The 17245-nt window shown below is 38.2% G+C and overlaps 1 protein-coding gene across 4 annotated transcripts in view; it reads left to right on the forward strand.

Moving 5' to 3' along the window:
• The window catches only part of FERMT2 (FERM domain containing kindlin 2), a 94915-nt gene that overhangs the window by 27557 nt on the left and 50113 nt on the right, over nucleotides 1-17245 (forward strand). For all 4 annotated transcript variants that reach the window (XM_036918085.2, XM_036918114.2, XM_036918103.2 and 1 more), the window contains exon 3: nucleotides 14656-14889. In XM_036918085.2, the coding sequence (XP_036773980.1) occupies nucleotides 14656-14889 (234 nt within the window). The remainder of the gene's footprint in view (nucleotides 1-14655; nucleotides 14890-17245) is intronic.

Here is a 17245-nt window from a genome sequence, read left to right on the forward strand (position 1 = left end):
AAAGAAAATAAAGACTTCATAATAATACAACATTTCCCCTTTTAGGTTTTCTTCCTGAGAAGGTTTGTATTTATGGTATGTTCCATAATAATATATTTCCCCCTTAGGTTTTCTTTCTGAGAAAGCTTGTATTTATGGTGTGTTGCTTTTGAAAATCTAGAAACAAAAATTTAAAGTCACAATATACCAAGTAAAATGTTACACTATATCTGGAGCATAACTGAAAATTGTAACACTGGAAAATTGACTATTAGAACATGTTATTGAGCATGGCCTACCCCTTGAATGGTTTTATAATGCTGATGAAACAAGTCTACTTTGGTAGACTTGCTAACTCCTACCATGGCAAGGGCCAGGCTAATTATGGTGTGTGTGTGTGCGCATGTGTGTTGCATTCAGTTGTCTAATGCTATGTTAAAATACCAAGGCTGCCATTCTGAAAAAGCAGAAATGTTTATTTAGAACATGGTCCAGGGCCCAGATTGTGATGTAGAGAGGGGTTATAGGTATGGAAAGTTATTCCAAAGCTGTAGATTACGTAAATGCAGGGAACTTCAATAACTATTCCTTTATGAATCCTAATTGCAGAAAAGAAAACTGAACCATTATTTTACTAATCAATAGCATTTTCTTTTGCTTGCCATTATTCATAATTATTTAAGGATAAATAATTATGCATTCTCTTCTTAAATGCGTCTTCCATTTTCTTTTTTTTTTTTTTTAATTTTCTCAAAATTTTTATTGACAAAATTGAAAATATACTACTAATAATTGAGTGCAATATTTTGGTAATATGGGTCTACTAATAAGAGGAAGGTATTTTTCTTTTGATATTTTTATTTATTTATTTTATTTATTTTTTATTTTGGTATCATTAATCTACAATTACAGAAAGAACATTATGTTTACTAGGTTCCCCCCTTCACCAAGTCCCCCACACATACCCCTTCACAGTCACTGCCCATCTCCGTAGTAAGATGCTGTAAAATCACTACTTGTCTTCTCTGTGTTGCGCAGCCCTCCCTGTGCCCCCCACGCACTATACATGCTAATCGTAATGCCCTCTTTCTTTTTCCCCGGCCTTATCCCTCCCTTCCCACCCATCCTCTCCAGTCCCTTTCCCTTTGGTAACTATTAGTCCATTGTTGGGTTCTGTGATTCTGCTGCTGTTTTGTTCCTTCAGTTTTCCTTTGTTCTTATACTCCACGTATGAGTGAAATCATTTGGTACTTGTCCTTCTCCGCTTGGCTTATTTCACTGAGCATAATACCCTCTAGCTCCATCCATGTTGTTGCAAATGGTAGGATCTGTTTTTTTCTTATGGCTGCATAATATTCCATTGTGTATATGTACCACATCTTCTTTATCCATTCATCTACTGATGGACATTTAGGTTGCTTCCATATCTTGGCTATTGTAAACAGTGCAGCGATAAACATAGGGGTGCATCTGTCTTTTTCAAACTGGAGTGCTGCATTCTTAGGGTAAATTCCTAGAAGTGGAATTCCTGGGTCAAATGGTATTTCTATTTTGAGCATTCTGAGGAACCTCCATACTGCTTTCCACAATGGTTGAACTAGTTTACATTTCCACCAGCAGAGCAGTGTAGGAGGGTTCCCCTTTCTCCACAACCTCACCAACATTTGTTGTTGTTTGTCTTTTCGATGATGGCAGTCCTTACTGGTGTGAGGTGATAATCTCATTGTGGTATTAATTTGAATTTCTCTGATGATTAGCGATGTGGAGCATCTTTTCATGTGCCTGTTGGCCATTTGGATTTCTTCTTTAGAGAACTGTCTATTCAGCTCCTCTGCCCATTTTTTAATTAGATTATTTGCTTTTTGTTTGTTGAGGCATGTGAGCTCTTTATATATTTTGGATGTCAATCCTTTATTGGATCTGTCATTTATGAATATGTTCTCCCATACTGTAGGATACCTTTTTGTTCTATTGATGGTGTCCTTAGCTGTACAGAAGCTTTTTAGCTTGATATAGTCACACTTGTTCATTTTTGCTTTGTTTCCCTTGCCCGGGGAGATATGTTTATGAAGAAGTCACTCATGTTTATGTCCATGAGATTTTTGCCTATGTTTTTTTCTAAGTTTTATGGTTTCATGACTTACATTCAAGTCTTTGATCCATTTGGAGTTTACTTTTGTGTATGGGGTTAGACAGTGATCCAGTTTCATTCTCTTACATGTAGCTGTCCAGTTTTGCCAGCACCATCTGTTGAAAAGACTGTCATTTCCCCATTGTATGTCCATGGCTCCTTTATCAAATATTAATTGGCCATATATGTTTGGGTTAATGTCTGGAGTCTCTATTCTGTTCCACTGGTCTGTGGCTCTGTTCTTGTGCCAGTACCAAATTGTCTTGATTACTGTGGCTTTGTAGTAGAGCTTGAAGTTGGGGAGCGAGATCCCCCCACTTTATTCTTCCTTCTCAGGATTGCTTTGGCTATTCGGGGTCTTTGACGGTTCCATATGAATTTTTGAACTATTTGTTCCAGTTCATTGAAGAATGCTGTTGGTAATTTGATAGGGATTGCATCGAATCTGTATATTGCTTTGGGCAGGTTGCCATTTTGATATTAATTCTTCCTAGCCAGGAGCATGGGATGAGTTTCCATTTGTTAGTTACCTCTTTAATTTCTCTTAAGAGTGTCTTCTAGTTTTCAGGGTATAGGTCTTTCACTTCCTTGGTTAAGTTTATTCCTAGGTATTTTATTCTTTTTGATGCTATTGTGAATGGAATTGTTTCCCTGATTTCTCTTTCTATTAGTTCATTGTTAGTGTATAGGAAAGCCACAGATTTCTGTGTGTTAATTTTGTATCCTACAACTTTGCTGAATTCCGATACTAGTTCTAGTAGTTTTAGAGTGGAGTGTTTAGGTTTTTTTATGTACAATATCATGTCATCTGCAAATAGTGACAGTTTGACTTCTTTACCAATCTGGATTCCTTGTATTTCTTTGTTTTGTCTGATTGCCATGGCTAGGACCTCCAGTACTCTCTTGAATAACAGTGGGGAGAGTGGGCATCCCTGTCTTGTTCCTGATCTCAGAGGAAAAGCTTTCAGCCTCTCGCTGTTCAGTACGATGTTAGCTGTGGGTTTATCATATATGGCCTTTATTATGTTGAGGTAATTGCCCTCTATGCCCATTTTGTTGAGAGTTTTTATCATGAATGGATGTTGAATTTGGCGAATGCTTTTTCAGCATCTATGGAGATGATCATTTGGTTTTTGTCCTTCTTTTTGTTGATGTGGTGGATGATGTTGATGAATTTTCTAATGTTGTACCATCCTTGCATCCCTGGGATGAATCCCACTTGTTCATGGTGTATGATCCTCGATGTATTTTTGAATTCAGTTTGCTAATATTTTGTTGAGTATTTTTGCATCTACATTCATCAGGGATATTGTTCTGTAGTTTTCTTTTTTGGTGGGGTCTTTGCCTGGTTTTGGTATTAGGGTGATGTTGGCTTCATAGAATGAGTTTGGGAGTATTCCCTCCTCTTTTATTTTTTGGAAAACTTTAAGGAGAATGGATGTTATGTCTTCTCTGTATGTTTGATAAAATTCCGAGGTAAATCCATCTGGCCCGGGGGTTTTGTTCTTTGGTAGTTTTTTGATTACCGATTCAATTTCATTGCTGGTAATTGGTCTGTTTAGATTTTCTGTTTCTTTCTGGGTCAGTCTTGGAAGGTTGTATTTTTCTAGGAAGTTGTCCATTTCTCTTAGGTTTCCCAGCTTGTTAGCATATAGGTTTTCATAGTATTCTCTAATAATTCTTTGTATTTCTGTGGGGTCCGTCGTGATTTTTCCTTTCTCGTTTCTAATTCTGTTGATGTGTGTTGACTCTCTTTTTCTCTTAATAAGTCTGGCTAGAGGCTTATCTATTTTGTTAATTTTTTCGAAGAACCAGCTCTTGGTTTCGTTGATTTTTTTCTATTGTTTTATTCTTCTCAATTTTATTTATTTCTTCTCTGATCTTTATTATGTCCCTCCGTCTGCTGACCTTAGGCCTCATTTGTTCTTTTTCCAATTTCGATAATTGTGACATTAGACTATTCATTTGGGATTCTTCTTCCTTCTTTAAATATACCTGGATTGCTGTATACTTTCCTCTTAACACTGCTTTTGCTGTGTCCCACAGAAGTAGGGGCTTTGTGTTATTGTTGTCATTTGTTTCCATATATTGCTTGATCTCCATTTTAATTTGGTCATTGATCCTTTGATTTTTTAGGAGCATGTTAAGCCTCCATTTGTTTGTGAGCCTTTTTGCTTTCTTTGTTCAATTTATTTCTAGTTTTATACCTTTGTGGTCTGAAAAGTTGGTTGGTAGAATTTCAATCTTTTGGAATTTACTGTGGTTCTTTTTGTGGCCTAGTATGTGGTCTATTCTGGAGAATGTTCCATGTGCACTTGAGAAGAATGTGTATCCTGTTGCTTTTGGATGTAGAGTTCTACAGATGTCTATTAGGTCCATCTGTTCTAGCGTGTTGTTCAGTGCCTCTGTGTCCTTACTTATTTTCTGTCTGGTGGATCTGTCCTTTGGGGTGAGTGGTGTGTTAAAGTCTCCCAAAATGAATGCATTGCATTCTATTTCCTCCTTTAATTCTGTTAGTATTTGTTTCACATATATTGGTGCTCCTGTATTGGGTGCATATATGTTTATAATGGTTCTATCCTCTTGTTGGACTGAGCCCTTTATCATTATGTAATGTCCTTCTTTATCTCTTGTTACTTTCTTTATTTTGAGGTCTATTTTGTCTGATACTAGTATTGCAACACCTGCTTTTTTCTCTCTGTTGTTTGCATGAAATATCTTTCTCCAACCCTTGACTTTTAATCTGTGCATGTCTTTGGGTTTGAGTTGAGTCTCTTGTTAGCAGCATATAGATGGGTCTTGCTTTTTTATCCATTCTATTACTCTGTGTCTTTTGATTGGTGCATTCAATCCATTTACATTTAGGATGATTATTGAAATATATGTACTTATTGCCATTGCAGGCATTAGATTTGTGGTTACCAAAGGTTCAAGGTTAGCTTGTTTAGTACCTTACTGTCTGACCTCACTCGCTTATTGAGCTGTTATAAACACAGTCTGATGATTATTTCTTTCCCTTCTTTTTCCTCCTCCTCCATTCTTCATATGTTGGGTGTTTTGTTCTGTGCTCTTTTTAGGAGTGCTCCCATCTAGAGCAGTCCCTCTAAGATACCCTGTAGACGTGGTTTGTGGGAGGCATATTCCCTCAACTTTTGCTTGTGTGGAAATTGTTTAATCCCTCCTTCATATTTAAATGATAATCGTGCTGGATACAGTATCCTTGGTTCAAGGCCCTTCTGTTTCATTGCATTAAATATGTCATGCCATTCTCTTCTGGCCTGTAACGTTTCTGTTGAGAAGTCTGATGTTAGCCTGATGGTTTTTCCTTTGTAGGTGACCTTTTTACTCTCTCTGGCTGCCTTTAATACTCTGTCCCTGTCCTTGATCTTTGCCATTTTAATTATTATGTGTCTTGGTGTTGACCTCTTTGGATCCCGTCTCTCAGGAGTTCTGTGTGCCTCCATAGTCTGAGCAACTATTTCCTCCCCCAGTTTGGGGAAGTTCTCAGCAATTATTTCTTCAAAGACACTTTCTATCCCTTTTTCTCTCTCTTCTTCCTCTGGTACCCCTATAATGCGGATATTGTTCCTTTTGGATTGGTCACACTGTTCTCTTAATATTGTTTCATTCCTGGAGATCCTTTTATCTCTCTCTGCATCAGCTTCTATGCATTCCTATTCTCTGTTTTCTCTTCCATCAATGGTCTCTTGCATCTTATCCATTCTGCTTATAAATCCTTCCAGAGTTTGTTTCACTTCTGTAATCTCCCTCCGCACATCTGTGATCTCCCTCCAGACGTCTGTAATCTCCCTCCGGACTTCATCCCTTAGCTCTTGCATATTTCTCTGTAGCTCTGTCAGCATGTTTATGATTTTTATTTTGAATTCTTTTTCAGGGGGACTGGTTAGGTCTGCCTCTGCATATCCTTTCTCAGGTGTAACTATCTTGGTCTGGACCAGATTTTTTTGCCTTTTCATGGTGATTGCAGTGGCTGTAGGCAGGTTGCGGGTGTGTCACCTGGGAGAAGAAAGTCCTTTCCTGCTTGCTGGATGCCTTGCCCTTCTCCGCTGCCTGTGATGGCTACCTGCACTCCTGGAGCAGCCACCGGGTTAATTTCCTAAGCTGCTGTGGGCGGGTTGTCCGTCAGAGCAGCGCAGAGCCCTGCGGGGAGTGGCAGGCACACCAGGTGCACTCCTCCATGCTAGCGGCAACCCTGCCGGGCAGCTGTGCGCCAGCAGCGGTCTTTGGGTCTGGCCCGGGCGGCTGTGCGTTGGGCTGGGATTCCGGTTGGCTCCTGGGAGCGTGCCTGCTCTCTCTGGCTCTGCTGCTGGTGCGCGCGGCGCTTTTCTGCGCAGGCTTCTACCAGGCTCTGACTTCACTGCCGCTGGTGCACAGTGAGCCGCATCCAGGCTGTTCGGTCGCACCGCTGCGGGCTAGCTCTGCAGTGCACGGATCTGCTCTCAGTTCCTTCTAGTGCTTCCGCCCCAGGCACGCGCTCCCACTCTCCTGCTACTGGGCCCGTGTGTCGGGGTCCGCTCCAGTTGGAGGAATGACTGGTAGGCTGCCTAGTCATGTGAGGGGCTTCAGAGCTGCACTGCCTCCGTTTAGGGCGCCTAAGTTTCCCCGGTACTCCCAGCTGCTGGGACAACTTCGTCCAGCTATGGGGTCCCTGTCTCTTTAAGACTTGCAGAAAGCACTCACTTTTCTTTTGTCTCAGGGGCGCCGGTTGCGGGGACCTGCTCCCAGGTTTTGCTTTTCCGTTTCTCTAATATCCAGCACCCCGTGCACCTTGTGTCTGCGTTCCGGGTGCGGATTTCTGGAGCTGGTTGTTTAGGAGTCCTGGGCTTTCACTCCCTCCCCGTTCTGACTCCTTCCCGCTGGGTTTTGGGGTGGGGGAGCGTTCGGGTCCTGCCTGGCCGTGGCTTGTATCTTACCCCCTTCGTGTGTTGCTGAGTTCTCGCAGATGTAGATGTGTCCTGACTGTTGTACTGCATCCACTGGTGTCTCTTTTAGGAATAGTTGTATTTATTGTATTTTTATAAATATATATGTTTTGGGGAGGAGATTTCCTCTGAACTACTCACACCGCCATCTTCCCATGATCCCATTTTCTTTTTTAAGTCAGCATGTTGTTATGCTTCTACTCAGTCTTTAGAAGAATATAAAAATCTGTATGTTGATATCTGAAATCTGCTGTGCACACAGTGTTTGTACAAGCTACGGTTGCATAGCATGTTGTTATGGTTTAACTTGCCACTGTAGAGACAATCCATGCTGTAATATACTAGACAACTTGGGTACTTTCAGGAGTTGTTGCATTAAGATACACTGCTTTATACACACACACACTATTTGTGCAATGAAGTATTTTTGATAGGGAGTTGGTTCTTACATTTGCCTTAGTGAATGATTCTCAGTTGGCATACCATATTTTTCTCAGGATTTTGATCAGTGTATTAAATGTGATTTTGCTACTTCTGGATAGAATAAATATATTCTTGTGATATTCAGAGTGGAGCCAGTTGTGAGATGTGATGTGTAGATACTACTTTCAAAATAATATTCATAGTATAATACAAAGCCAGCACCAAAGAAGGATTTTCTAGAAGGTGGGAGGTTGTCTTTGGATATTTAAGAGAGCTTAATTAAGGCTTTAAAAAGTTTGAAGTGAACTGTGATACAGTGACTCTTTGCTGAGGAGCAAATTAAATAATAATTATATGTTTTAAGCTTTGCAGGATCATTTTTAATCACTGTTTCTAATACTGAAATAACTTTCTCTTCTTAAAAAACAAAACAAAAAATATTCCTTGGACCTGCTGTATGCTTTATGTCCACCTGCCTTCTATTATTCTGCTCCCCATTATAACAAAATACTCAGGTAAAGTCTATATTCTTTATTTCTACTTCCTCCACCACCCAGCCATTGTAATTCAAGCTTTCATCATTTCCAATTCTTCATTAACTTCTTGCATGGTCTCTCAAGTTCACCCTTGCATACCCCTGTCCCTGCAGTTCTTCAAAATTATCAGTGATGATTATGAAACATAAATCACTCCTCTACATAAAATCAGTACCCAGACCCACACCTAGAGTGCTTTGGGCTGGGTCCATGCATTAGTATATTTGACAAGTTGCTCAGATAATTCTAATATCAAACAGGCTAAAAACTGCTGCTCTAGTGCCTTCTTTCATAATAAAAGCTACACAGCTTTATGACTGCAAGGCTACTGCCTAGCTGTCTAAAGCCATCTCCTACTACTTTCTTTACCTCCTCCTAATCATGTTGAACATCTTCAAAGATGCTGGAACTTGGTTTTTCCCATCACTGAATCTCTAGCATTAGAACAGTACCATCTGGCACATAGTATATGTTCAATAGCTATTTGTTGAATTAATGAATATTTTATAGATGTAGTTTGTTCCTATCCTGGTGTAGTGATCACTCTATAATTAATGCTGATTAGGTTCTTGACATTTTTAGTCTTTAAGAATGCTACCAAAATTCTGATTGACTATATGTCATAGGCTTTCACAGTCCAACCATTACGTCTTCTAACACTGTCTACTTCTTTTGCTGTCAGAATGCCTGCTTTTCTTTGTTTTTGTCATTTGGCATGTGCACTGTTGACACATCAGATCTTTTCTGGTGTCCTGTTTCTGCTTTTATTTTGTGTAATTTTTCTTTATTGTTACTTACCTGCTATTTTCTGTGGGTAAAAAAGACTGGTGTTACTAAAAGTGAAGGGATGGAAAAAGATATTTCATTCAACTAATAGGGAGAAAAAAGCAGGAGTTTCTATACTTGTATCAGACAAAATAGACTTCAAAACAAAGAAAGTCACAAGAGACAAAGAAGGACATTACATAATGATAAAGGGGTTAATCCAACAAGAAGATATAACCATTATAAATATCTATGCATCCAACACAGGAGTACCTACATATGTGAAACAAATACTAACAGAATTAAAAGGGGAAATAGAATGCAGTGCATTCATTCTAGAGACTTCAACACTCCACTCACTCCAAAGGACAGATCAACCATACAGAAAAGAAGTCAGGAGACCGAGGCACTGAACAACACATTAGAACCGATGAATCTAACAGACATCTACAGAACACTCTACACCCAAAAGCAGCAGAATACACATTCTTCTCAAGTGCACGTGGAACATTTTCAAGAATAGATCATATACTAGGCCACAAAAAGAGCCTCAGTGCATTCAAAAAGATTGAAATTGTACCAACCAGCTTCCCAGACCACAAAGGTATGAAGCTAGAAATAAATTACGCAAAGAAAATGAAAAATCCCACAAATACATGGAGGCTTCACAACATGCTCCTAAATAACCAATGGGTCAATGACCAAATAAAAACACAGACCAAGCAATATATGGAGACAAATAACAATAATTCAACACTGCAAAATCTGTGGAACGCAGTAAAGGCCATGCTAAAACAGAAATATATTGCAATACAGGCCTACTTCAGGAAAGAAGAACAATCCCATATGAACAGTCTGAACTCACAATTAATGAAACTAGAAAAAGAAGAACAAATGAGGCCCAACATCAGTAGAAGGAGGCACATAATAAAGATTAGAGCCGAAATAAATAAAATCGAGAAGAGTAAAACAATAGAAAGAATCAATGAAAGCAGGAGCTGGTTCTAAGAAAAAATAAACAGAATAGATAAACTCCTAGCCAGACTTACCAAGAAAAAAAGAGAGTCTACACACATAAACAGAATCATAACTGAGAAAGGAAAAATCACGATGGACATGACAAATACAAAAAACGGAATACTATGAAAATCTATATGGTAACAAACTGGATAAACGAGAAGAAATGGACAACTTTCTAGAAAAATACAACCTTCCAAGACTGACCAAGGAAGAAACACAAAATCTAAACAGACCAATTACCAGCAATGAAATTGAATCGGTATTCAAAAAACTACCCAAGAACAAAACCCTGGACCAGATGGATGCACCACTGAATTTTATCAGACATTTAGAGAAGACATAATACCCATTCTCCTTAAAGATTTTCAAAAAATTGAAGAGGAGGGAATACTTCCAAACTCATTCTATGAAGCCAGCATCACTCTAATACCAAACCAGGCAAAGATACCACAAAAAAGAAAACTACAGATCAATATCCCTGATGAACATAGATGCAAAAATACTCAACAAAATATTAGCAAACCAAATTCAAAAATACATAAAGAGGATCACACACCACGATCAAGTGGGATTCATCCCAGGAATATAAGGATGGTACAACATTCAAAAATCCATCAACATTATCCACCACATCAACAAAAAGAAGGACAAAAACCACATAATCATTTCCATAGATGCTGAAAAAGCATTCGACAAAATTCAATGTCCATGCACGATAAAAACTCTCAACAAAATGGGTATAGAGGGCAAGTACCTCAACATAATAAAGGCCATATATGACAAACCCACAGCCAACATCATACTGAACAGCGAGAGGCTGAAAGCTTTTCCTTTAAGATTGGGAACAAGACAAGGATGCCCACTCTCCCCACTTTTATTCAACATAGTACTGGAGGTCCTCGCCACAGCAATCAGACAACACAAAGAAATAAAAGGCATCCAGACTGGTAAGGAAGAAGTCAAACTGTCACTCTTTGCAGATGACATGATATTGTACATAAAAACCCTAAAGACTCCACTCCAAAACTACTAGACCTAATATCTGAATTTAAAGTTGCAGGATACAAAATTAATACACAGAAATCTGTTGCCTTCCTATACACTAATGATGAACTAGCAGAATGAGAAATCAGGAAAACAATTTCATTCACAATTGCATCAAAAAGAATAAAATACCTAGGAATAAACCTAACCAAGGAGGTGAAAGACCTGTACTCTGAAAACTACAAGACACTCATGAGAGAAATCAAAGAAGATACCAATAAATGGAAGCATATCCCGTGCTCATGTTTAGGAAGAATTAATATTGTCAAAATGGCCATTCTGCCTAAACCAATCTGTAGATTTAATTAAATTCCTTTCAAAATACCAACAACATTCTTCAATGAACTACAGCAAATTGTTCTAAAATTCATATGGAACCACAAAAGACCCCGAATAGCCAAAGCAATCCTGAAAAGAAAGAATAAAGCTGGGGGGATTATGCTCCCCAACTTCAAGGTCTAGTACAAAGCCACAGTAATCAAGACAGTTTGGTACTGGCGCAAGAACAGAATAGACCATCGGAACAGACTAGAGAGCCCAGATAAACCCAACCATATATGGTCAATTAATATATGGTAAAGGAGCTCTGGACATACAATGGGGAAATGACAGCCTCTTCAACAACTGGCGTTGGCAAAACTGGACAGCTACATGCAAGAGAATAACACTGGATTATTGTGTAACCCCATACACAAAAGTAAACTCGAAATGGATCAAAGACCTGAATGTAAGTCATGAAACCATAAAACTCTTTGAAGACAACCCAGGCAAAAATCTCCTGAATATAAACATGAGCAACTTCTTCCTGAATGCATCTTCTTGGACAAGGGAAACAAAAGCAAAAATGAACACATGGGACTGATCAAACTAAAAAGTTTGTGTATGGCAAAGGATACCATCAACAGAACAAAAAGGCATCCTATAATATGGGAGAATATATTTGTAAACAACATATCTGACAAGGGGTTAACATCCAAAATATATAAAGAACTCACACACCTCAACACCCGAAAAGCAAATAACCCAATTAAAAAATGGGCGGAGGATATGAAGAGACAGTTCTCCAAAGAAGTTCAGATGGCTAACAGGCACATGCAAAGATGGTCCACGTTGCTAATTATCAGGGAAATGCAAATTAAAACCACAATGAGATATCACCTCACATCAGTTAGGATGGCCAGCATCCAAAACACGAAGAACAAATGCTGGTGAGGATTCACAGAAACAGGAACCCTTCTACACTGCCGGTGGGAATGTAAGCTAATTCACCTATTGTGGAAAGCACTATGGAAGTTCCTCAAAAAACTAAAAACAGAAATACCATTTGACCCAGGAATTCCACCCCTAGGAATTTACCCAAAGAAAACAAGATCCCGGATTCAAAAAGACATATGCACCCCTATGTTTATCTCAGCACTATTTACAATAGCCAAGGTATGGAAGCAATCTAAGTGCCCATCAGCAGATGAATGGATAAAAGAAGAGGTGGTACATATACACAATGAAATACAATTCAGCCATAAGAAATAAACAAATCCTACCATTTGCAGCAACATAATGGAGCTGGAGGATATTATGCTCAGTGAAATAAGCTAGGTGGAGAAGGACAAGTGCCAAATGATTTCCCTCATTTGTGGAGTATAACAACAGAGCAAAACTGAAGGAACAAAACAGCAGCAGACTCACAGACTCAGAGAAAGGACTAGTGGTTACCAAAGGGGAGGGGTGTGGGAGGGAGGGAGAAGGGGATTGAGGAGTATTATATTTAGTGCACTTGGTGTGGGTGGTCATGGGAAAGACAGTGTAGCACAGAGAAGGCAAATATTGTATCTGTGGCATCTTACTACAGTGATGGACAGTGACTGCAATAGGGTATGGGTGGAGACTTGATAATATGGATAATAACCACATTGTTTTTCATGTGAAACCTTCGTAAGAGTATATCAATAATATCTTAGTAAAAAAAGACTAGTCTACCATTATTGCTAGTCAATAAGATTTTCTTACCTTCTCTGGGTAAGTAGACTCCTCATAGTGTTGTCTAGTATATAATGTTTGGATTATATACCCTTCTTGTCTTTACTTATTATTGCTGGATGCAGGTGGGCCTCTCTTCTGGTGTGAAAAACCAAGGTGGAATTGATGGTAAGATCAGGAGGGAGGTTCCTGTTCCTGATGTCATAGTTCTAAGCCCAACTGATGGAAAGTTGTGATTTAGCCACATCAAGGTCCTACAGAATTTTTCTGTACAAGTCCAGGTAGTAAGTATTTTGGGCTTCATGCATTTGCTCTGCCAGAGTGCAGGGTGACCAGCCCAGTGCATGACAGCTGGGAAGTGCTGGGAATTTAATGGCCTTAGGAGCAACCCTTATTGAAGGATTACTGCACAAGATACACCAGCTTTCTCTTCCTTAGTAGGACAATTCTAAGGCATGTCCTGCATGATTGCTCAGAGAGGGTCTCTAGCCGGACTGAACTCCAGTTATCCACAGCAGTTAATGAATCCTTAATAGACTTTTCTTCCTCTGTCTTATTTTTGCTAATCCCCTCAAGTGTGCTTCCTGTTATCTCTCTTGCCTCCCAAAAGCTATTTGCACCAAAGTTATCATCTCAGGATTACTTTTGGGGATAACCCAAATGATTTAAGTCAGTGTTTATATACTGCATTATTATTTTTATTTGCAGGGTACTGCTTTTTCCTCCTGTCTTCTCCCACTGGGAGTATGTGATGTAGCTTCCTTCATGGTTGACACTGGTACCATATAGTATAGCAGAAGTGAATGAGCTCTAGGGTATGAGGAAGAAAGTATTTATATAGCTACATACACCAATTTACTTCACATCAGCCTTAGTCTTCTGGGTTACCATTATTCTCTTTCTGCCTTGGGTTTTCTATTCTGAAAAACAAACCATCTATAATATGTGTGACCATTCACCTCATGCATGGTTCATGAAAATTTACCAACCTTGGCTGTCTTCTGTGAGGTAGGCCAGATTTGCTATTTCTAAAAGTTGATAAAATCTATGCTTGAAAATAATTTTAAGATGCAGGTTATTATATACATTTGTCATAACTGAATGAAATAGCACTTACAAGTATTTCTGCAGCCAGACTTCAAATGACATAATTGACTGGGCTTTCCCAAAACAAATATTAAAATTTCAAAATGCAATATAATCACAAGTAATCTCCCATTAAAGTACTCACTGATAAAAAATTTTTTTAAATGTCTTAGAAGTTGAAAGTCTTTTTCTACTAAATTTTTTTTTCTGTTTCTAGAATGTTGTTTATGGATGTTTCCTTTGCCATGCTCATGCTCTGTTCCTTAACCCAGGATATTACTTTTTTGTTCACTTCCGTTTTCACCACTTTCTTACCCACCTCAGTGTGCTTCTGCAGTCTCGCAAACCTCAGCCTTTCCACCCACTTTATTATCAGGATATTGTTGATTCCTCAAGGCTGGCTTGGAACCCCCCAATTCCACTTCATCACTGCTCCTTCTAGCTCCAGTCCCAGGGTTCTCTGTTCTCCAAATGACTGCAGAGAGTACTTCTACTCTGTGTGTCACGAGTATCCCATATTGTACCCTATTTGAGCATTACTGGTTACCCTTTGTGTTCTGCCTCAGTTATCTTATTTTTGGCTTTGAATGGCAGAGAGTGTTTTCTCAGCTGTGTAGTATTTGTTTTGTACCTATCACATAACAGGGACTTAGTATTTAATTGTATTAAATACCAGTTATTTAGTTTTCTGCTTATAATTTCCAAGTTAATCTTTGTGATTAGTAAGTGTTTTGTTTGTTTATTTTCATAGATGTAAAAAAAGATTGGTCTGACCATGCTCTCTGGTGGGAAAAGAAGAGAACTTGGCTCCTTAAGACACATTGGACCTTGGATAAGTATGGCATTCAGGCAGATGCTAAGCTTCAGTTCACCCCCCAGCACAAACTCCTACGCCTGCAACTTCCCAACATGAAGTATGTGAAGGTGAAAGTGAATTTCTCTGATAGAGTCTTCAAAGCTGTCTCTGACATCTGTAAGACTTTTAGTAAGTATTAAATTCTTCATGGAATTATGAGTTGTGTGATGTATATATATGACTGATGACTGCCATTTAGCTTGTCTGAGTAGGGATGGGAGTGAGATACCCATTTTTGTATGCGTATGTGAAGTTTTTACTTTATTCTTAAAGTTTCATATTATGGTAAGATAGAAATAGTGAATTAAGGTGAAACAGGAGGAATTCAGTAGAGATTTTTTTCCTTCCTAGAAGTCTATCAGTTATTTGTTATTATATAATACTTCATTCTGATGACAATTTATTTTCATGGAAGGAGAACAGAATAGGCATTATTTTCGGAGAGGATGTATCGGCTTGTAGTGTTCCCTTAAAGTCACCATTTCATTTTAGTGATTCAGGCACACTGTGTCACTTCTTATTGAAGGCCTGACACAACTCCTAAGGAAATGACCATGAGTGTTGTGTTCTTTAAGCAGTCTATAATTTGAACACTCATATAGTAATTCTGTTTATGCTGTCTGAGACAACACGTGGATTACTTTTGGCTAACCCAGGCATGTCATATGATAGGAAGTATTCAACTATCAGAGAAAATGTGAACCATTATCACTGACTAGTACATAACTCTGTTGTACCATAGAGTTGGGGTAGATACAGGATGTTATTATTTTGATCTAATGATTGAAATTATGCATACTGGAATTTTTTAAGAAAACTAAAATATAGAAAAGTACAAGGAATTATATAACAATTGCCTAATTCCTATTATCTAGAATTAATAGCTGACATTTCATTATTTGCCAAACTTTTAAAGTCAACACAATACAAGTAAAATTCTTGACTGACATTCTTCTAATTTCCATTTACAAAGCAACTACTGTCATAAGTTTACTGTGTATATTTGCAGGACTTTTAACAATACATAAACACACATACACATACACATGCATGCATATATCCATAGCTTTATGTATGTATCTCCTTAAACAATGTTACTGTCATTGCTGTGTTATTTTCTTAGCAGTTTTGTACACATATGCAGGAATTTCTCTTGACTGTTTATGTAGAAGTAGCAAGTGGAACTGTTTAAAATGTATACAAAATTCATTTCAGAGTACTGTCAAAATATTTTCCTAAGTGGTTATATAGCAGTCCTTTACCTGTAAGGGATAAGTTTTAAGACCCCTGAAACTACCAATAGTACTCAATCAACCCTATATATAGTGTATTTTTTCCTATATGTACATACCTGTGGTAAAGTTTAATTTATAAATCAGGCACAGTAGAGATTAACAACAATAATAATAAAGTAGAACATAATAATGTACTGTAATAACTTATGTGAATGTAGTTGCTCTCTCAGTTATCTTACTATACTGTACCTCCCCTTCTGTGATGAGGTGAGGTGAAACAGGCATTGTGACATAGTGTTAACTACAGTTGACCTTCTGACAATATATCAGAAGGAGGAAAATCTGTTTCCAGATCACAATTGACAGTGGGTAACTGAAACTTGAGGAAAAAACCCACCAAGGTGCAGCCCTGTGGAAAGCAGTATGGAGGCTCTTCAAAAAACTAAAAACAGAAATACCATATGATTCAGTAATTCCACTTCAAGGAATTTACCCGAAGAAAACAAAATCCTTGATTCGAAAAGATACATGTACCTCTATGTTTATTGCCATATTATTGACAATAACCAAAATATGGAAGCAATCAAAGTGCCCATCAGTAGATGAATGAATAAAGAAGAAGTGGTACATATATGTAATGGAATATTATTCGGCCATAAAAAAGAAAAATTCTTCCATTTGGGACAACATGGATGGTCCTAGGGGGTATATGTTCAGTGAAATAAGCCAAGTGGGAAAAGATAAATACCATAGATTTCACTTATATGTGGAATCTAAAAACAAAACAAAATGAACAAAATAGCAGTAGATTCATAGATAATGAGAAGTGATTGGTACTGATCATGGGGGAAGAGTTAGGATGGGTGGGTAGGGAGGGTGAGGGGGATAAAGGGACACAGAAATTCTCAATCATAATATAAGTTTTACTGCCCTAAAAATATTCTGTGCTCTGCCTGTTCATTCCTTTTTCCCCACTAACCCCTGGCAACCACTAGTCTATACCTTCTTCAATGTTTTACTTTTTCCAGAAGGTCATACAGTTGGAATCATACAGTATGTAGCCTTTTCAGATTGACTTCTTTCACTTAGTAATATGTTTTTAAGATTCTTTCATGTCTTTTCATAGCTTAATAGTTCATTTTCAAAGTACTAAATAATATCCCATTGTCTGGATCTATCGCAATTTATCCACTCACCTACTGAAGGATATGTTAGTTTTTCCAGGTTTTGCAATTCTAAATAAAGCTGGT

This window comes from Manis pentadactyla, chromosome 11, assembly GCF_030020395.1.
Source record: "Manis pentadactyla isolate mManPen7 chromosome 11, mManPen7.hap1, whole genome shotgun sequence".
NCBI classification, from domain to species: Eukaryota; Metazoa; Chordata; class Mammalia; order Pholidota; family Manidae; genus Manis; species Manis pentadactyla.